This window comes from Lipotes vexillifer, unplaced genomic scaffold, assembly GCF_000442215.2.
Source record: "Lipotes vexillifer unplaced genomic scaffold, Lipotes_vexillifer_v1.1 scaffold104, whole genome shotgun sequence".
Lineage (NCBI taxonomy): Eukaryota > Metazoa > Chordata > Mammalia > Artiodactyla > Lipotidae > Lipotes > Lipotes vexillifer.
The window spans coordinates 1,656,020-1,678,019 of record NW_006789458.1 but is presented as its reverse complement, the minus strand read 5'-3'; the positions used below and the strand labels follow the sequence as shown (position 1 = coordinate 1,678,019).

Below are 22,000 nucleotides of genomic sequence, written 5' to 3'. Positions count from 1 at the left end.
CCCAAAAAAAAAAAAAAAAAAAAAAAGGCAGTGAAGGTTGAGATAACAAAGACCCCTTGTGGACTGGGACCACTTATGACACACTTCCCAGAGAGCAGGCACAGCCAGACAAAGGGAATGCTGCTTGTGAATTATGTCTTAGAATCCCAGTCTATTCAACTGTGATCACCAGACACACACCAGCACATACACCTTCTGTATATGGAGACAACCAGAGAAAATACTCCCACTGGTCACAAAGCTTTCTGGACGTATAACAAGACAAAAGGAAAACCTTATCCGGTTTTTACATAGGGGACTCACAGCAAAGTTTGTCTAAGCAGACATCAATCTTGGGAGAATCATGAACTCTGTGAGGCCAGCTTGAACAGCAGGTTTATAGGGCCTACATCTGCATTCTACCTTGTGGTTTTCCTCCTTGTGACAACTTACACAAATCAGAGAAAAATAAAAACACTGATCATCTCTGGGAGGAAAGAGACCAGTAGAAAACAAGAGTACTCATAACAAATCTTTTCTAAAGTCACTAAACCAAAGGAAGTAGTTCACACAAATATTTTCTCCTGCGAAAAAGAAAAGAGCTCCCACCACTCTTGCTTCCACCAGACCCTATAGGCAGAGAGACATCCAGGAGAGAAACTGATTTGGCATGAACTCTGATTACAAATAGTTATGTAACTATGGATGTAAATTAAGGTATAAATTAAGATAAAGCATTTATCTTCAGAGACAGATGGAGATTAGATTTAGATAGCGATGAATAGATAATTCTTAATGTGAAAGTGATATTTCACAAACCATATTTAGACAAATATTTTTCCAGATGTATCATCAAATATCTTCAATTGATTTTCTTATAACATGTCCAGTAGTTTGCAGGGAAAAAACGATATACCATGTGGGATCATTGTAACATAGCTGTCTTGGCCCTGGGCACACAGAGGTGTTCAGTAAATGGGAGTTACTGTTATTACATATTGCTTGATCTCTACACACAGCTCTGCTGGCCTTGTAGCTCTGGCCCTAGCAGAACTGTGAAGCCATCACTGTCTTTCATGCTCTCGGCCTTCACTTGGGGTTCCCTAATAGAGCGATGGGGGCACCCCTTTTTCATCTTTCAGATATTCAGTGCCCCCTTTCTATCTGAACAGCAGGGATGGGGCAGATCCTGATCATTTTAAATTTTGCACTTTATTTGGTATGCTTGAATTTGTTTTTTGTTCTTCCAGTTTTATTGACATATTGACATACAGTACTGTATAAGTTTAAGGTGTACAGCATAATGATTTGACTTACATGCATCATGAAATGATTATCACAGTAAGTTTACTAAACATCTATCATTTCATATAGGTACAAAATTAAAGAAATTAAAAAAAGTTTTTCTTGTGATGAGAACTCTTAGGATTTACGCTTTTAAAAACTTTCATCTCTAACATACAGCAGTGTTAATTTATCATGTTGTACATCACTAGTACTTATTTATCTTACAATTGGAAGTTTGTACCTTTTGACTACCTTCATCCAGTCCCCCCGCTTTTGTTTTTTATCCTTCCTACTACCTTTATACATTGCTTATTTACGACCTTTACTATATATTTGCCTTTACCAATGAGATTTTTCCTTTCATAATTTTCATGTTTCTGGTTGTGACCTTTTCTTTTTCTCTTAGAGAAGTCCCTTTAACCTTTCACTATAAAGCTGCCTTAGTGGTGCTGAACCCTTTTAGCTTTTGCTTGTCTGTAAAACTTTTGATCTTGCCATCAAATCGGAATGAAAGCCTTGCCAGGTAGAGTATTCTTAATTGTAGCTTTTTCTCTTTCATCACTTTAAATATATTGTGCCATTCCCTTCTGGCTTGCAGAGTTTCTGAAAATTCAGTTGATAGCCTCATGGGAGTTCCCTTGTGGGTAACTAACTTGTTGCTTTTCCCTTTCTGCTTTTAATATTCTCTCTATCTTTAATTTTTGCCATTTTAATTACAATTTGTCTTGGTGTGGTCCTCTTTGAGTTGATCCTATTTAGGACCCTCTGTGCTTCCTGGACCTGGAAACCTGTTTCCTTCCCCAGGTTAGGGAAATTTTCAGCTATTATGTCTTCAAATATGTTCTCTGCCCCTTTCTCTCTCTCTCTCTTCTCCTTATGGGAACCCTATTATGTGAACGTTAGTATGTGAACATTAGGTGTCTTGTAAATGGTCCCCACTGCTTATTATTCTTTTTTTCTGTTCAGCTTCAGTGATTTCCACTACTCTGTCTTCCAGCTTGCTGATCTGTTTTTCTGTATCATTTAATCGACTGCTGATTCTTTCTAGTGTATTTTTCATTTCAGTTATTATATTCTTCAGCTCTGTTTGGTTCTTTTCTTATATTTTCTAACCTTTGTTAAACTTCTCACTGTGTTCATCCATTCTTCTCCTGAGTTCTTTGAACATCTTTCCAACCATTACCTTGAACTCTTTCTTGGGTAGATTGCCTATCTCCACTTCACTTAGTTCTTCTGGGGTTTTATCTTGTTCCTTCATTTGGAACTTATTCCTTTGTCACCTCATTTTGCCTAATTTGCTGTTTGTACTTCTATGTATTTGGCAGGTTGATTGTTTCCCTGCCTTGGAGAAGTAACCTTTTATAAAAGATGTTCTATGCATCCCAGTAATATACTCCCCTTTGTCACCAGAGGTAAATGCTCTAGGGGTCCTCCCTATGTGGGCTGTGCAGGTCTTTCTGTTATGGCAGACTGACTACTGTGGGCAGTCTGGTAGGTGTCTGGCCTCCAGTTTGGCTGGTTGCCAGGCCTTTCCTTGTGCAGAAACTACTGGCTGATGGTTGGGGGGACCATGAGGCTACTGCCTGCAGGTCCTTGGAGGTCTTGGAGCTGGTTTTATTCTGCTGGTGGGCAGGGCTGGGTCCTGATACAGGAGGCTGCTGGGATATGATGGTCCTGGGACTTGTGTCTGACTGCTGGTGGGCAGGGCCAGGCCCAGGGGATTGCGGGGCTGGTACCTGCCCATTGGTGGGTGAGGCCAGATCCTGGGGCTAGTGCCGGCTCACTGATTGGCAGAGCTGGTGTCTCTGGGTGCAGGGCCCTGGCGGTCCTAAGGCTAGTGTGCAGGGCTTGATCCTAGAGTCCTGGAGCCTCTGGTGGACAGGGCTTGGGTCCCAGGGTGGTTCTGGGCTCAGGGGACTTAAGACAGCAGGCCTGCTGGTGGGTGGAGCTATGTCCCTGCCTGGCTAGTTGTTTGGCCTGAAGCATCCCAGTACTGGTGCTGACCATCCGTTGGGTAAGGTCAGGTTCCAGTGCTAATAAGCTCAAGGGAGGATTCCAAAACGACTCTTGCCAGGAATGGTGCCCAAGTGGCAGATAAAGCTCCCCAAAATGGCTGCCACCAATGTCTGGGTCCCCAGGGTGAGCTCCAGTTACCTCCCACCTCTTCTGTAGACTCTCCAGGATCAGCAGGTGGATCTGAACCAGGCTCCTTTCAAATCACTTCTGCTCTGGGTCCTAGAGCATGTGAGATTTTGTGTGCACCCTTTAAGAGTGGAGTCCCTATTTCCCACAGCCCTCTGACTATCCTGAAAGTAAGCCCTTCCAGCCTTCAAAGACAAATGCTCTGCAAGCTCCTCTTCCTGGTGCAGGACCCCCAGGCTGGGGAGCCTGATTTGGAGCTCAGATCACCTGCTCATTGGGAAGAACCTCTGCAGTTGTAATTATCCTCCCTTTTGTGGGTCACCCACCCCAGGGTATGGGTCTTGACTGTACCATGTCTCCACCCCTCCTATGAGTCTCACTGTGGTTCCCTCTTTATATTTTTAGTTATGTATGTTTTCTGCTGGCCTTCTTATTTTTCTCATCAATAGTTACTCTGTAAATAGTTGTAATTTTGGTGTGCCCTTGGGAGGAGGTGAGCTCAGGGTCTTCCCACCATTGTGGCCACACCCTGGTATGCTTGAATTTGAATCAGCCACTTTTGCTCTTTTGTCCATAATTTCACATAACATTTGATATATACTAGATATTCAGTAAAGGTTTATTGAATACTTTTAGGCATCAATAAGTAACTGTAGATACTGTGGCTGCAGGGATACACAGGCCTGTGGTCCCTGAAATCACACTCTTGAGGCTAAACTGCCAAGTAAATTAACATAGTACTTTTAGGGAGATGGCTATGCAGTGTGGGGTGAAGAGGTTGAAAGGGATAATCCTCAGTGAGTCTTTCAGATAGGCTCAGTGTCCACTCAGGTGGGCCAGTGGGCTGGGGCTCAGGACCTGAGCAAGAATATGTGGGGAGTCTCAGAGCTAATAAATAGTCCAATGCACATATCCCAGGCCAGGAAGTGAGAGCCAGCCAATGTCACAGAAGATTAAAGTTTCTAGGCAGAATGAGAAGGCAGGTGAAGGCCTGACAGAGGCACATGTTGAAGGTAGACTCTGAAGCAAATCCAAGATTACCTTGATTGTCTTCCTCCAGAGATGAGAAGATGCTTCCATTAGTGCTGGTGAGCCTAGTGCTGTTGAAGAGCATAGCCAGTTAAAGTGGCCAAGATCTCTGTTATGGATTGAGTTGTGTGTCCCCAAAAGGCATGTTAAAGACCTACCCCCTAGTACCTCAGAATATATCCTTATTTGGAAATAGTTTTTTTGCAGGTATAATTAATTAAGATAGGATCATACTGTAGTACGATGGGCCCTTAATCCGGCATAATTAGTGTCACTATAAGAAGAGGAGAAAACAAAGACACATAAGAAGAAGACACCATGTGACAACAGAAGTGGGGAGTTTGGAGTGATGCATCTGTTAGCAAAGGAATGCCAAAGATTGATGACCACCACAAGAAGCTAGGAAGAAGCAAGAAAGGATTATCCTCTACATTTCAGAGGGAGCACGGCCCTGCTGACATCTTCATTTTCGACTTCTAACCTCCAGAGCTAAGAGAGAACAAGTTTCTGTTGTTTTAAGCCACTCGGTTTATGGTACTTTGCAATGGCAGCACTCTCCAAAGACAAATGCTGCTCTTCATCCACTTAGGAGCACTGGCAGCTGTCTCTGGGGGTACCACACCCTCTGTGCAGATTTGGGGCTCTCCATAATTGCCATGGTAACTACCCACTTTGGACATTCACATTCTTCCATACCTCTGGGAAGTTACTCTTCCAGGATGGCTGAAGGCTAAGGAACATGTGCCTGCAATTGTCTAGGATAATGAACTTGCTCCACCCACAGAGAAAAAATTCCTGGATGCTCTCTTCACCACACATCCTCTCCCAGGCCCATGGCCTCTTTTTTTATCCTCCTGCCACAGGAGCCCAGATGCATACATTTTCCCAAGAGTTACAGATTAAGTTCATAGTGTAAATCACTCTTCTTTCTGTATCCTGGAATGTAGCCTTAGGCATATGATATTACATCTTCCTCTTGTAGTGAAGATTTTGACAAAGAAAAGGCCCACCAGAATATATTTTCTTTATCAATACTGAATATGTGAAAATTGAATAGTTTAGTACATTAAATATATACACGTAGATTGTTCTTTTAAAGAAATGGACCTTTAGGGCTTCCCTGGTGGCGCAGTGGTTGAGAGTCCGCCTGCCGATGCAGGGGACACGGGTTCGTGCCCCAGTCCGGGAAGATCCCGCAAGCCGCGGAGCGGTTGCGCCTGTGAGCCATGGCCGCTTGGCCTGCGCGTCCGGAGCCTGTGCTCCGCGGCGGTAGAGGCCACAACAGTGAGGCCCGCGTACCGCAAAAAAAAAAAAAACAGAAATGGACCTTTACCGGAAATTCACTTAAGTGGCTTTGTATTCAGTGGGCTATATGTTCCATTTTTTTTTTAACATTTTGATTAGAGAATAAATACTTTACAATGGTGTGTTAGTTTCTGCTGTATAACAAAGTGAATCACATATACGTATGCATATATCCCCATATCCCCACCCTCTTGCATCTCCCTCCCACCCTTCCTATCCCTCCCCTCTAGATGGACACAGAGCACCGAGCTGATCTCACTGTGCTAGGAGGCTACTTCCCACTGGCTACGTATTTTACATTTGCTACTGTATATATGTCCATGCCACTCTCTCACTTCGTCCCAGCTTACCCTTCCCCATCCCCGTGTCCTTAAGTCCATTCTCTACATCTGCATCTCTATTCCTGTCCTGCCTCTAGGTTCTTCAGAACGTTTTCTTTCTTTTTTTTTTTAGATTCCATGTATATGTGTTAACACACAGTATTTGTTTTTCTCTTTCTGACTTACTTCACTCTGTGTGACAGTCTCTAGGTCCATCCACCTCACTACAAATAAAGCAATTTCGTTTCTTTTTATGGCTGAGTAATATTCCATTGTATATATGTGCCACATCTTCTTTATCCATTCCTCTGTCGATGGAAACTTAGGTTGCTTCCAACTTAGGACTTCCAACTTAGCAACTTAGGTTGCTTCTGTTGTAATTAGAGCTGCAATGAACATTGTGGTACATGACTCTTTTTGAATTATGGTGTTCTCAGGGTATGTGCCCAGTAGTGGGATTGCTGGGTCATATGGTAATTCTATTTTTAGTTTTTAAGGAACCTCCATACTGTTCTCCATAGTAGCTATATCAATTTACATTCCTACCAACAGTGCAAGAGGGTTCCCTTTTTTCCACACCGGCTCCAGCATTTACTGTTTGTAAATTTTTTGATGGTGGCCATTCTGACTGCTATGAGGTGATACCTCACTGTAGTTTTGATTTGCATTTCTCTAATGATTAGTGATGTTGGGCATCCTTTCATGTGTCTGTTGGCAATCTGTATATATTCTTTGGAGAAATGTCTATTTAGGGCTTCTGCCCATTTTTGGATTTGGTTATTTGTTTTTTTGATATTGAGCTGCATGACTTGCTTGTATATTTTGGAGATTAATCCTTTGTCAGTTGCTTCATTTGCAAATATTTTCTCCCATTCTGAGGGTTGTCTTTTCATCTTGTTTATGGTTTCCTTTGCTGTGTAAAAGCTTTTAAGTTTCATTAGGTCCCATTTGTTTATTTTTGTTTCTATTTCCTATTCTCTAGGAGGTGGGTCAAAAAGGATCTTGCTGTGATTTATGTCATAGAGTGTTCTGCGTATGTTTTCCTCTTAACAGTTTTGTAGTGTTTGGCCTTACATTTAGGTCTTTAATCCATTTTGAGTTTATTTTTGTGTATGGTGTTAGGGAGAGTTCTAATTTCATACTTTTACATGTACCTGTCCAGTTTTCCCAGCACCACTTATTGAAGAGGCTGTCTTTTCTCCATTGTATATTCTTGCCTCCTTTATCAAAGATGTGGTGACCATATGTGTGTGGGTTTATCTCTGGACTTTCTATCCTGTTCCATTGACCTATATTTCTGTTTTTGTGCCAGTACCATACTGTCTTGATTACTGTAGCTTTCTATTATAGTGTGAAGTCAGGGAGTCTGATTCCTCCAGCTCCGTTTTTCTTTCTCAAGATTGCTTTGGCTATTCGGGGTCTTTTGTGTTTCCATACAAATTGTGAAATTTTTTGTTCTAGTTCTGTGAAAAATGCCATTGGTAGTTTGATAGGGATTGCACTGAATCTGTAGATTGCTTTGGGTAGTATACTCATTTTCACAATGTTGATTATTCCAACCAAGAACATGGTATATCTCTACATCTGTTTGTTTCATCTTTAATTTCTTTCATCAGTGTCTTATAGTTTTCTGCATACAGGTCTTTTGTCTCCTTAGGTAGGTTTATTCCTAGGTATTTTATTCTTTTTGTTGCAATGGTAAATGGGAATGTTTCCTTAATTTCTCTTTCAGATTTTTCATCATTACTGTATAGGAATGCAAGAGATTTCTGTGCATTAATTTTGTATCCTGCTACTTTACCAAATTCATTGATTAGCTTTAGTAGATTTTTTTGTAGCACCTTTAGGATTCTCTATGTATAGTATTATGTCATCTGCAAACAGTGACAGTTTTACTTCTTTTCCGATTTGGATTCCTTTTACTTGTTTTTCTTCTATAATTGCTGTGGCTAAAAGTTCCAAAACTATGTTGAATAATAGCCGTAAGAGTGGGCATCCTTGTTTTGTACCTGATCTTCATGGAAATGCTTTCAGGTTTTCACCATTGAGAATGATGTTTGCTGTGGGTTTGTCGTATATGGCCTTTATTATGTTGACGTGAGTTCCCTCTCTACCTACTTTCTGGATGGTTTTTATCATAAACAGGTGCTGAATTTTGTCAAAAGCTTTTTCTGCATCTGTTGAGATGATCTTATGGTTTTTATTCTTCGATTTGTTAATATGGTGTATCACATTGATTGATTTGCTTATATTGAAGATTCCTTGCATTCCCAGGATAAATCCCACTTGATCATTGTGTATGTTACTTTTAATGTCCTGTTGGATTCTGTTTGCTAGTATTTTCTTGAGGATTTTTGAATCTGTGTTCATTGGTGATATTGGCCTGTAGTTTTCTTTCTTTATTAAGTCTTTGTCTGTTTTTTTTGGGGAGTTTTACTCCCTCTAATATATTTTGGAAGAGTTTGAGAAGGATAAGTGTTAGCTCTTCTCTAAATGTTTGATAGAATTCGCCTGTGAAGCCATCTGGTCCTGGGCTTTTGTTTGTTGGAAGATTTTTAATCACACTTTCAATTTCAGTACTTGTGATGGGTCTGTTTATATTTTCTCTTTCTTCCTGGTTCAGTCTCGGAAGGTAGTGCTTTTCTAAGAATTTGTCCATTTCTTCCAGGCTGTCCATTTTATTGGCATATAGTTGCTTGTAGTAATCCCTCATGATCCTTTGTATTTCTGCTGTGTCAGTTGTCACTTCTCCTTTTTCATCTAATTCTAACGATTTGAGTCTTCTCCCCTTTTTTCTTGATGAGTCCAGCTAATGGTTTATCAATTTTGTTTATGTTCTCAAAGAACCAGCTTTTAGTTTTATTGATCTTTGCCATCATTTCCTTCGTATTTTTTTCATTTATTTCTGATCTGATCTTTATGATTTCTTTCCTTCTTCTAACTTTCGGGGTTTTTTGTTCTTCTTTCTCTAACTGCTTTAGGTATATGGTTAGGTTGTTTATTTGAGATGTTTCTTGTTTCTTGAAGTAGGATTGTATTGCTATAAACTTCCCTCTTAGAACTGCTTTTTACTGTCGATATCCACTTTTATGGCTGTTAGTATTTGCCTTATGTATTGATGTGCTCCTATGCTGGGTGCATAAATATTTACATTTGTTATATCTTCCTCTTGGATTCATCTCTTGATCATTATGTAGTGTCCTTCTTTGTCTCTTGTAATAGCCTTTGTTTTAAAGTCTATTTTGTCTTATATGAGAATTGCTACTCCAGTTTTCTTTTGATTTCCATTTGCATGGAATATCTTTTTCCATCCCCTCACTTTCAGTCTCTATGTGTCCTTAGGTCTGGAGTGGGTCTCTTGTAGACAGCATATATACGAGTCTTGTTTTTGTATCCATTCAGCCAGTCTATGTCTTTTCTTTGGAGCATTTGATCCATTTACATTTAAGGTAGTTATCGATATGTGTGTTCCTATTACCATTTTCTTAATTGTTTTGGGTTTGTTATTGTAGGTCTTTTCCTTCTCTTGTGTTTCCTGCCTAGAGAAGTTCCTTTAGCACTTGTAAAGGTGGATTGGTGGTGCTGAAATCTCTTAGCTTTTGCTTGTCTGTAAAGCTTTTGAATTCTCCGTAGAATTTGAATGAGGTCCTTGCTGGGTGGAGTAATCTTGCTGTAGGTTTTTCCCTTTCAGTCCCTTTCTTTTTCTCTTCTTCTTCTGGGACCCCTATAATTCGAATGTTTGTGCATTTAATGTTGTCCCAGTGGTCTCTGAAACTGTCCTCAATTCTTTTCATTCTTTTTTCTTTATTCTGCTCTGTGGTAGTTATTTCCACTATTTTGTCTTCCAGGTCACTTATCCATTCTTCTGCCTCAGTTATTCTGCTATTGATTCCTTCTAGAGAATTTTTAATTTCATTTATTGTGGTGTTCATCATTGTTTGTTTGCTCTTTAGTTCTTCTAGGTCCTCATTAAACATTTCTTATATTTTTGCCATTCTATTTCCAAGATTTTGGATCATCTTTACTATCAGTACTCTGAATTCTTTTTCATGTAGACTGCCTCCTCATTTGTTTGGTCTGGTCGGTTTTTCTCTGTCTTCTCATTTTGCTTAACTTACTGTGTTTGGAGTCTCCTTTTCGCAGGCTGCAGGTTCATAGTTCCCGTTGTTTTTGGTGTCTGCCCCTAGTGGGTAAGGTTGGTTCAGTAGGTTGTGTAGGCTTCCTGGTGGAGGGGACTGCTGCCTGTGTTCTGGTTGATGTGGCTGTATCTTGTCTTTCTGTTGCGCAGGACTGCGTCCGATGGTGTGTTTTGGGGTATCTGTGAACTTATTATGATTTTCGGCAGCCTCTCTTCTAATGGGTGGGGTTTTGTTCCTGTCTTGCTAGTTGTTTGGCATGGGGTGTCCAACACTGGTAATTGCTGGTCATAGAGTGGAGCTTGGTCTTAGTGATGAGATGGAGATCTCTGGGAGAGCTCTCACCGATTGATACATGGTCCCAGGAGGTCTCTGGTGTACCAAAGTCCTGAGCTCGGCTCTCTCACCTCAGAGGCTCAGGCCTGACACCCATCTAGAGCACCAAAACCCTGTCAGCCACACAGGTCAGAAGAAAAGGGAGGAGAAAAAGAAGAAAGAAAGAAAAAGAATAAAATAAATAAAGTTATTAAAATAAAAAAAATTATTAAACTAAGAAAAGTAAAAATAAAGAAAAGAAAAAAACAGAGCAACCAAACCAATAAACAAATCCACCAATGATAACAAGCACTAAAAAACTATACTAAAAAAAAAAAAGAGAAAAAAAAACAACAGACAGACAGTACCCTAGGACTAATGGTAAAAGGAAACCTATACAGACAAAATCACAAAAAGGAGCATACATACACACACCCACAAAAAGGGGAAAAAAAAAAAATATATATATATGTGTGTGTGTGTGTGTGAAGGAAGAGAGCAACCAAATCAATAAACAAATCTACCAGTGATAGTAAGCTCTAAATACTAAACTGAGATAAACATAAAATCAGGAACAAATTAGATGAAGAAAGCAAACCTCAAGTCTACAGTTGCTCCCAAAGTCCACCGCCTCAATTTTGGAATGATTCGTTGTCTCTTCAGGTATTCCAGAGATGCAGGGTACATCAAGTTGATTGTGGAGATTTAATCCACTGCTCCTGAGGCTGCTGGGAGAGATTTCCCTTTCTCTTCTTTGTTCACACAGCTCCTGGCGTTCAGCTTTGGTTTTGGCCCCGCCTCTGCATGTAGGTCGCCTGAGGGCGTCTGTTCTTCGCCCAGACAGGAGTGGGTTAAAGGAGAGGCTGATTAGGGGGCTCTGGCTCACTCAGGCCGGGGGAGGGAGGGGTATGGAATGCGAGACGAGCCTGTGGTGGCAGAGGCCGGCATGACGTTGCAACAGCCTGAGTCGCTCCAAGTGTTCTCCGAGGGAAGTTGTCCCTGGATCACGGGACCCTTGCAGTGGCAGGCTGCACAGGCTCCTGGGAGGGGAGGTGTGGATAGTGACTTGTGCTTCCACACAGGCCTCTTTGTGGCTGTAGCAGCAGCCTTAGCATTTCATGCCCAACCCTGGTGTCCGTGCTGATAGCTGCAGCTCGCGCCCATCTCTGGAGCTCATTTAGGTGGTGCTCTGAATCCCCTCTCCTCACACGCACCAGAACAATGGTCTCTTGCCTCTTAGGCACCTCCAGACTTTTTCCCAGACCCCCTCCCAGCTAGCTGTGGTGCACTAGCCCCCTTCAGGCTGTGTTCACAGAGCCAACCCCAGTCCTCCCCCTGGGATCTGACCTCTGAAGCCTGAACCTCAGCTTCCAGCACCCACCCGTCCCAGCGGGTGAGCAGACAAGCCTCTCAAGCTGGTGAGTGCTGGTTGGCACTGATCTTCTGTGAGGGAATCTCTCCACTTTGCCCTCTGCACCTCTTTTGCTGCCCTCTCCTCCGTGGCTCTGAAGCTTCCCCCCTGCCCACCCCCCCATCTCCACCAGCGAGGGGGCTTCCTAGTGTGTGGAAACATCTCCTCCTTCACAGCTCCCTCCCAGAGGTGCAGGTCCCATTCATATTCCTTTGTCTCTGTTTTTTCTTTTTTCTTTTGCCCTACCAAGGTACATGGGGAGTTTCTTACCTTTGGGGAGGTCTGAGGTCTTCTGCCAGCGTTCAGTAGGTATTCTGTAGGAGTTGTTCCACATGTAGATCTATATTTGATGTATTTGTGGGGAGGAAGGTGATCTCCATGTCTTACTCTTCTGCCATGTTGAAGGTCCCCCCGTATATGTTCCTTTTGAGAAGCTGTAAACACATAGTCCTAAGGGAGCAGTACATAGCAGCTTGACAACTGATTATGACAAATGATGCATAGAACAATTGGTTAAATTCAGATCTTAAAGTGAATTTTTTGGTTTCAACAATAGTCTGGGTGACCTACTTGACCTTACATTTCTGTAAGGTTTGAATAACCCCGTTGCTTATATTAAGAACTATCAGATAAAGAAAGGCTAGGAAGAGACCAAATCCAAATTAAATAATGAAGAGGGAAACAAAGAAGTTAAGGCAAGTGAAAGGGTAAAAGGTGAAACTAACATGTAGAAAGTATAGGAGGGCCAGTTCCTATGAACAACAAGGATTTACTGTATAACACAGGGGACTATATTCAGTATCTTATAATAACCTATAATGGAGAAGAATCTGAAATATATATATATATATATACATAACTGGATCACTTTGCTGTACACCTGAAACTAACACAATATTGTAAATCAACTATACTTCAATAAAGAAAAAGAAGGCCAGTTTCTTATTGAGGAAAGGCATATTACTAAGCAAGACTGATCTTTTATTGATTGCAAAATTGTATGAAAATTATCCCAAAAGTAAAAGAAAAAAGAGCATGGCACACTTATCTCACCATTTGAGTGATAAATCAAGGAGCGGGGATTTGAGTCAGATCTGACTTGAGAAGCCATGATCTTGTCACCATGTGGAGCTATACATAGGGAAAAACTTATTCTTTTTTTTTCCCTTTGTATTCTCTTTGGGAATAAAGTAACTCCTTGAGGGTCCTCTCTGCACTTAACTAATGTAAATATTTGGCTTCCCTGAATGCCAACTGTGATGGATGCAAACCATGAGTATTTCTGCCGGTAGGTGACTGACTGCATGTTCATGGCCTTGACACAGAGGCTGACTGGGATTTCCTTGAACTCCTAGGAGCTGAGGTGACCTACATGAACATGACTGCCTACAACAAGGGCCGGCTGCAGTCCTCCTTCTGGATTGTGGACAAACAGCATGTTTACATCGGCAGTGCTGGTTTGGACTGGCAGTCCCTGGGACAGGTAATCTTTTCATTACATAAAGTCAGTGTTCTGTCAGCATCAAAACTACCACCTCCAAAAAAAAAAAACACAACAAAAAAACCTACCACCTCCATAAAGCATTCAGTCACCTCTACTGTGGTTGAGGGAAATTAAACCTACAGCTTTTGTTATTTTGCATAATTTTAGTAGGTTCACCTTCATTTAAAATGAAATGATAAACCTTTGTCAGAATCATTTTACCAAAAGAACTGCCATTGCTTCAGCACTTTTATAACTCACATGCTACTCCAAGATTCTTTAGAACATGTTTTTGTGTAATTTATATTACACAAAGCTAAATTTTCAGGTTGAGATCACATAATCTATGAGAAACAGGAAAACATAAATTCAGTCTAGGGTCACATATTGTAGAATAATAGTTTTATCCCTTTAAAAAATCTTAAGATAAAGATGTCTTCATCTTTCTCTTTGCAAATAATTAACTTCAAATATCTTGAAAATATACTTGAACAGTCTTTTAATTTTCATGTATTTATTTGTGCCAAAGGTGATCCATGGAGGATTACAAATCACCTTCTTCCCATTTGTTAACTAGTGGCTGGAAGTTCTTCATCATTGGATGCATAAGAAGACTGACCAGTCAACCATGCATGCACAGAGCCCATACACAATGTTTTACCTGAGCTCTTTTAATATCAGGATCCCTGAAATGACATTGAATTTTAGTGCACTTCTATTTATTCCTATGGGAAAAAAGCACTGATGTGCAGACACACAATGGCCATAGCTTGAAAGACAACACCACGTGGGATAAATCTGAGAGAGGGAAACACTGTATTTGTACTGTTAGCTTCAGGCCTTTAACCATTTGCCTCCCAGTTTCCACTCTTTTCCTTCTTAAACTACCATCTTTCATGCACACATATTCCATCTAGTTTTCCTCTTTTAATGTGTGAGGCAAATAAAAGTGCTCAGCTGTAAAAGAAACGGGCAAATGAAATACTAAAAACCCAATTATTGCCCTCTCCATGGAATAGTGTGGAGCCAAAGTACAACTTATCTAAGGTGGTTTTCTAGTTTTGCTTGTGAGGAGGAGTCACAGTCAGTAGCCCAGTCTCAAGGGCCAAGTACTTGGTATCTCTAATAAGACAGTCTCCCTCCCCAGCAGGGGAGGGGACACTGAAAGAAAATGCCGCAATTCATTTTGGGATGAAAGCACCATCAAAGATTATGACAAAACATTGTTTATTTTATATTTGCTCAGAAAATTAGGTGCTACCTACTGATATAAAAATGATTCTGAATAAAATAATAGTATAAATAATAATAATTGCAACAATAACTAGCTTATATTGAATGCAAGGTGTTCTAAGCCATGTAAATGGATTATTTAATTAAAACCTCACAATGATCCTGTGAGGTAAACGCTATTATTGCATCCATTTTAAAGAAAAGTGACATCAGCCCAGAGTTGAGTTTCAGTATTGAATGTTTTAAGCAAATTTTTTCCAATATTAATTCTGATATGAAAAATATAAATTTTGATTCTGTTTATCTTGTGGCCCTTCAAACACACGTATAAAACACACGTATAAAAATAGTGATTACAGCAACATCAGCTTACCTCAGAAATAAGTAAGGCAAAGATAGTATAAAGCCTCAATAATTTAGAGTACTTAGAGAAAAATAGTCTAATTTATGGAAATCTCTGGGTCTATCTTTTGCTTTTTTTGTACTAACAAAACATTAACCAATAAGTATCTTTTGCCCAGAAATTTTCATCTGGATCTCCCATATTAAATAGATAAAATTGGTTCTGTAACAATATTAATTATATGTAAATTCTGCTAAGTAGTTTTTAAAAAAATTATACTGGAATAGAGTTGATTTCTAATGTTGTGTTAGTTTCTACTGTATAGCAAAGAGAATCAGTTATACATATAGATATATCCACTTTATTTTAGATTCTTTTCCCATATAGGTCATTAGAGGGTACTGAGTAGATTTCCCTGTGCTATACAGTAGGTCCTTATTAAGTTATCTATTTTATATATAGTAGTATGCATATGTGATTCCCAATCTCCCAATTTATCCCTCCCCCTTCCCCCCCCCAGTAACCATAAGACTGTTTTCTACCTCTGTGACTCTATTTATGTTTTGTAAATAAGTTCATTTGTACCATTTTTTTAGATTCCACATATAAGCAATATCATCATATTTGTCTTTCTCTGTCTGGCTTACTTCACTCAGAATGAAAATCTCTAGGTCCATCCATGTTGATATAAATGGCATTATTTTGTTCTTTTTTACGACTGAGTAATATTCCATTGTACATATGTACCACATCTTCTTCACCCATTCCTTTGTCGATGGACATGTAGGCTGCTTCGATGTCCTGGCTATTGTAAATACTGTTGCAATGAGCATTGAGGTGCATGTATCTTTTCAAATTATGGTTTTCTCCAGGTGTATGCCCAACAGCTGGATCATATGGTAGTTCTATTTTTAGTTTTTTAAGGAACCTCCATAACGTTCTCCATAGTGGCTGTATTAATTTACATTCCCACCAACAGTGTAGGAGTGTTTCCTTTTCTCCACACTCTCTCCAGCATTTATTGTTTGTAGATTTTTTTGGTGATGGCCATTCTGAGTGCTGTGAGGTAAAACCTCATTGTAGTTTTGATTTTCATTTCTCTAATAATGCAAATTATTAGATCTGATTATTGTAGTGCAATAATTTATCATTATTATAGTGATGCTGAGCATCTTTTCATGTACTTTTTGGCCATCTATACATCTTCTTTGGAAAAATGTCTATTTATTTAGATCTTCCAGACATTTTTTTATTGCATTGTTTGTTGTTGTTGTTTTTGTTGTTATTGAGATGCATGAGCTCTTTGTATATTTTGGAGATTAATCCCATGTCATTTGCTTCATCTGCAAATATTTTCTCCCATTCTGTGGGTTGCTTTTCATGTTGTTATTGTTTCCTTTGCTGTGCAAAACTTTTTTTTTTTTTTTTTGCGGTGTGCAGGCCTCTCACTGTTGTGGCCTCTCCCACTGTGGAGCACAGGCTCCGGATGCGCAGGCTCAGCGGCCATGGCTCACGGGCCCAGCTGCTCCGCGGCATGTGGGATCTTCCCGGACTGGGGCACAAACCCATGTCCCCTGCATCAGCAGGTGCACTCTCAATCAGTGCGCCACCAGGGAAGCCCTGTGCAAAAGTTTAATTAGATCCCATTTGTTTATTTTTGTTTTTATTTTCATTACTCCAGAAGGAGAATCAAAAAAGATCTTGCTTTGATTTATGTCAGAGAGTGTTCTGCCTATGTTTTCTTCTAAGAGTTTTATAGCATCCAGCCTTACATTTAGGTCTTTAATCCATTTTGAGTTTATTTTTGTGTATGGTGTTATGGAGTGTTCTAATTTCATTCTTTTACATATAACTGCCCAGTTTTTCAAGCACCACTTATTGAAAAGACTGTATTTTCTCCATTGTATATTCTTGCCTCCTTTGTCATAGATTAGTTGACCATAGGTGTGTGGGTTTACCTCTGGACTTTCTATCCTATTCCATTGATCTATATTTCTGTTTTTGTGCCAGTACCATACTGTTTTGATGACTGTAGCTTTGCAGTATACTCTGAAGTCAGGGAGTCTGATTCCTCCAGCTCTGTTTTTCTTTCTCAAGATTGCTTTGGCTATTCAGGGTCTTTTGTGTTTCCATACAAACTTTAAGTTTTTTTTTTTTCTAGTTCTGTGCAAAATGTCATTGGTAATTTGACAGGGATTGCATTGAATCTGTAGATTGCTTTAGTCATTTGATAATATTGGTTGTTCCAATCCAAGATCATGGTATATCTCTCCATCTGTGCATGTCATCTTTGATTTCTTTCATCAGTATCTTATTGTTTTCTGAATATAGGTCTTTTGCCTCCTTAGGTAGGTTTATTACTAGGTATTTTATTCTTCTTGATGTGATGGTAAATGGGATTGTTTCCTTAGTTTCTCTTTCTCATCTTTCATTGTTAGTGTATGGTAATGCAAGAGATTTCTGTGTATTGATTTTGTGTCCTGCAACTTTACTGAATTCATTGATGAGCTCTTATAGTTTTGTGGTAGTATCTTTAGGATTTTCTATGTATAGTGTCATGTCACCTGCAAACAGTGACAGTTTTACTTCTTTTCCAATTTGGCTTCCTTTTGTTTCTTTTTCTTCTCTGATTGCTGTGGCTAGGACTTCCAAAACTATGTTGAATAAAAGTGGCTAGAGTGGACATCTTTGTCTTGTTTCTTATCTTAGAGGAAATGCTTTCAGTTTTTCAACATTGTGAATGATGTTTTCTGTGGGTTTGTCAGATATGGCCCTTATTATGTTGAGTTAGATTCCCTCTGTGCAAACTTTCTAGGGAGTTTTCATCATAAATTGGTGTTGAATTTTGTCAAAAGCTTTTTCTTCATCTATTGAGATGATCATAAGTTTTTTATTCTTTAATTTGTTAATGTGGTGTATCACATTGATTGATTTGCATATATCAAAGAATCCTTGCATCCCTGGGATAAATCCCACTTGATTATGGTGTATGATCCTTTTAAGGTGTTGTTGGATTTGGTTTGCTAGTATTTTGTTGAGGAATTTTGAGTCTATGTTCATCAGTGATATTGGCCTATAATTTTCTTTTTTTGTGGTGTCTTTGTTAGGTTTTGATATCAGGGTGATAGTGGCCTTGTAGAATGAGTTTGGGAGTGTTCCTTCCTCTGCAATTTTTTGGAACAGTTTCAGAAGGATAGGTATTAACTCTTCTCTAAATGTTTGATAGAATTCACCTGTGAAACCATCTGGTCCTGGACTTTTGTTTGTTGGAAGTTTTAAAATCACAATTTCAATTTCAGTACTTATGATTGGTATGTTCATATTTTCTATTTCTTCCTGGTTCAGTCTTGGAAGTTTGTACCTTTCTAAGAATTTGTCCATTTCTTCTAGGTTGTCCATTTTATTGGCATATAGTTGATTGTAGTAGTCTCTTATGATCCTTTGTATTTCTGTGGTGTTGGTTGTAACTTCTTTTTCATGGCTAATCTTATTGATTTGAGCCCTCTCCCTTTTTTTCTTGATGAGACTGGCTAAAATTTTCTCAATTTTGTTATCTTTTAAAAGAACCAGCTTTTAGTTTCATTGATCTTTTCTATTATTTCTTTCATCTCTATTTCATTTATTTCTGCTCTAATCTTTACAATTACTTTCCTTTTACTAACTTTGGGTTTTGTTTGTACTTCTTTCTCTAGTTGCTTTAGGTGTAAGGTTAGGTTGTTTATTTGTGATTTTTCTTGTTTCCTTAGGTAAGATTGTATTGCTATAAACTTCCCTCTTAGAACTGCTTTTGCTGCCTCCCACAGGTTTTGGATTGTCATGTTTTTGTTGTCATTTGTCTCTAGGTATTTTTTTATTTCCTTTTTGATTTCTTCAGTGATCGTTGGTTGTTTAGTAACATATTGTTTAGTGTCCAAGTGTTTGTGTTTTTTACAGTTTTCTTTTTCCTGTAGTATATTGCTAATCTATTGTTGTAGTCAGAAAAGATGCTTGATATGATTTCAGTTTTCTTAAATTTTCCAAGGCTTGATTTGTGGCCCAATACGTGATTTATCCTGGAGAATGTTCCATGTGCACTTGAGAAGAAAGTGTATTTGGTTCCTTTCAGGTGGAATGTTCTGTAAATATAAATTAAGTCCTTTTGGTCTAATGTATCATTTAAGGCCTGTGTTTCCTTAGTGACTTTCTGTCTGGGTGATCTGTCCAATGGTGTAAGTGGGGTGTTAAATTCCCCCACTAGCATTGTGTTACTGTTGATTTCCCCTTTGACGGCTGTTAGCATTTGGCTTATATATTGAGGTGCTCCTATGTTGGGTGCATATATATTTACAGTTGGTATATCTTCTTCTTGGATTAGTCCCTTGATCATTATGTACTGTCCTTCCTTGTCTTTCGTTAACAGTCTTTATTTTAAAGTCTAATTTATCTGATATAAGTATTGCTACTCCAGCTTTCTTTTGACTGCCATTTGCATGGAATACCTTTTTACACACTTTCACTTTCAGTCTGTATGTGTCCTGAGATCTGAAGTTGGTCTGTTGTAGACAGCATATGTAAGTGTCTTGTTTTTGTATCCATTCAGCCAGTCTGTGTCTTTTGGTTGGACCACTTAATCCATTTACTTGTAAGGTAATTATCAATATGTATGTTCCTATTGACATTTTCTTAATTGTTGTGGATTTGTTTTTGTAGGTTTCTTTTCTTCCTCGTTTGTTCTCTTCTGTTGTGATTTGATGGCTATCTTTGGTGTTGTGTTTGGGTTGTTTTTTCTGTTTTGTGTGTGCATCTACTGTAGTTTTTGGGTTTGCATTTCCCATGAGGTTTTGATATAGAATTTTGTATATATACGGTGTTTTAAGTTGCTGGTCTCTTTCTTGCCTAGAAAAGGTCCTTTAGCATTTGTTGTAAACCTGGTTTGGTGGTGCTGAATTCTCTTTGCTTTTGCTTGTCTGTAAAGCTTTTGATTTCTCCATGGAATCTGAATGAGAGCCTTGCTGGGTAGAGTGTTCTTGGTTGTAGGTTTTTCCCTTTCATCACTTTAAATATACCATGCCACTCCCTTCTGGCGTGAAGAGTTTCTGCTGAAAAATCAGTTGATAACCTTATGGGGATTCCCCTGTATGTTATTTGTTGTTTTTCCTTTGTTGCTTTTAATATTTTTTCTTTGTCTTTAATTTTTGTCAGTTTGATTATTATGTGTCTCAGTGTGTTCATACTTGGCTTCATCCTGTATGGGACTCTGCACTTCCTGGACTTGAGTGACTGTTTCCTTTCTCATGTTAAAGAAGCTTTCAGCTATAACACCTTCAGATGTTTTCTCAGGTCGTTTCTCTTTCTTTTCTCCTTCTGGGACCCCTATAATGCAAATGTTGGTATGTTTAACATTGTCCCAGATGTCTCTGAGACTTTCTTCATTTCTTTTCATTCTTGACACCCTATGTCACGGGGTGTGTTTTGAGGTAGCTGTGAGCTCAATATGACTTTAAGCAGCCTGTCTGCCGATGGGTGGGGCTGTGTTCCCAATCTGCTGGTTGTTTGGCCTGAGTGTCCCAGCACTGGAGCCTGTAGGCTGTTGGGTGGGGCTGGGTCTTGGTGCCAAAATGGGGACCTCCATTTCGGCACTGATCTATAACCCCTGGGGCCTCTACCACCAGTGTTCTTGCCTCCATAGTGAGCTAAAGCCAACCTCTGCCTCCCCAGGAGACCCTCTAAGACCCCTACTTAGGTCTAGCCCCAGTTCCTATGGAGGTATTGCTTTGTCCTGGGTCCCAGTGCACATGAGTGGAGTCTATTTCTCCCAACCCTGTGGAACTCCTATGCTCAGACCCAGTTGCCCTTCAAAGCCAAATGTTCTGGGGGTTCTTCCCCCCAATGCTTGACCCTCAGACTCTCTTGGAGGGCTACTTTTATGTGGGAAAGTTTCTGTGTAGCCTGTGTAGGTTTAATATTTTTTTGGTGCGAGGGCTGTTTTTAGAATGAACATCTGCTACCTCTTTCCTCAGTGTATGCTGGTCATTATCCCCTTGTAGGATGTGCTACTGATGTTGTGGTGACCTGAGCCCACACTGGATATTGAGCAGGGCCTCCCTTTTGCCCTGTGGTTGTCACTGCCCTGTCAGATGTGGGGTCTGCTCCCTAGTTGTTGGACTAGAGGCCCCAAGATCTGTTTCTGACCTGTGTTTCTGATCTATGGTGCGAGGTAGGTAGGATTAGAGCACTCTCACTGGGAGGGAAGACACTGAGTTTTCCTCCTTTGTAGCTGTTCACCTGTGAGTGTACTCTGTTTTGTCACTTTTCACCCCATGTTGGCTCACAAATTACACTGTTGTTGGAAGTGCTCTCAGCCCTGCCTAATGAGGGGTATGCTGGCAATTGGCCCTCGTGTCTCTCAGGCATTGTTTTTACCAGGCCACCTATGCAGGTCCACTAGTCAGGTTCCAGGACTGCAGTAATTGTGCAGCTGGAACTGCTGTGGGAACTATGAAGGCAGCTCAGATTTTGGCCTGGTCCAATCCCCACATGTATGTGCCCACAAAGCCTACAGCCACTAAAGCTAGACCCGTCTCAGCTGTGGGAGCACTCATCCATTTGGATACCCCACAGGCACTGAGTTTACAAAGCCAGAAGCGAGGCTGTAAATCCATGGTTCCCACAGCCGCAAGGAGAAATTTCAGCTCTTCCTCCTTAGTTGCATGGCCCCTGGGGCTCACCTGTGGTTTCAGCCTCACCTCTGCATGTGTGCCTCCCACCAGGAGCTTCTACCAAAGCTGCCCCAGACAGAGCACACGCACCTGCCCAGGCAGGCAGAGAAGAGGCAGCAATGGGTGGGGCACACAAGCCTGCTCAGGTGGGCACCCCTCCTAGTGCCCATGGAGGCAGGGGCCAGCACATGGGGAAGAGGGCTGCAGTGGCGGCCCCACCCCTTGTGCACCACTTAACAATGGCACCCTGCGGGGCTTCCCTGGTGGCGCAGTGGTTGGGAGTCCGCCTGCCGATGCGGGGGACGCGGGTTCGTGCCCC

The 22,000-nt window shown here is 40.4% G+C and overlaps 1 protein-coding gene across 1 annotated transcript in view; it reads left to right on the top strand.

Moving 5' to 3' along the window:
* The window catches only part of PLD5 (phospholipase D family member 5), a 483,143-nt gene that overhangs the window by 367,593 nt on the left and 93,550 nt on the right, over positions 1–22,000 (top strand). Inside the window, 1 exon segment of the mRNA XM_007462627.1 lies at positions 13,280–13,407. Coding sequence (XP_007462689.1) covers positions 13,280–13,407 — 128 coding nt within the window.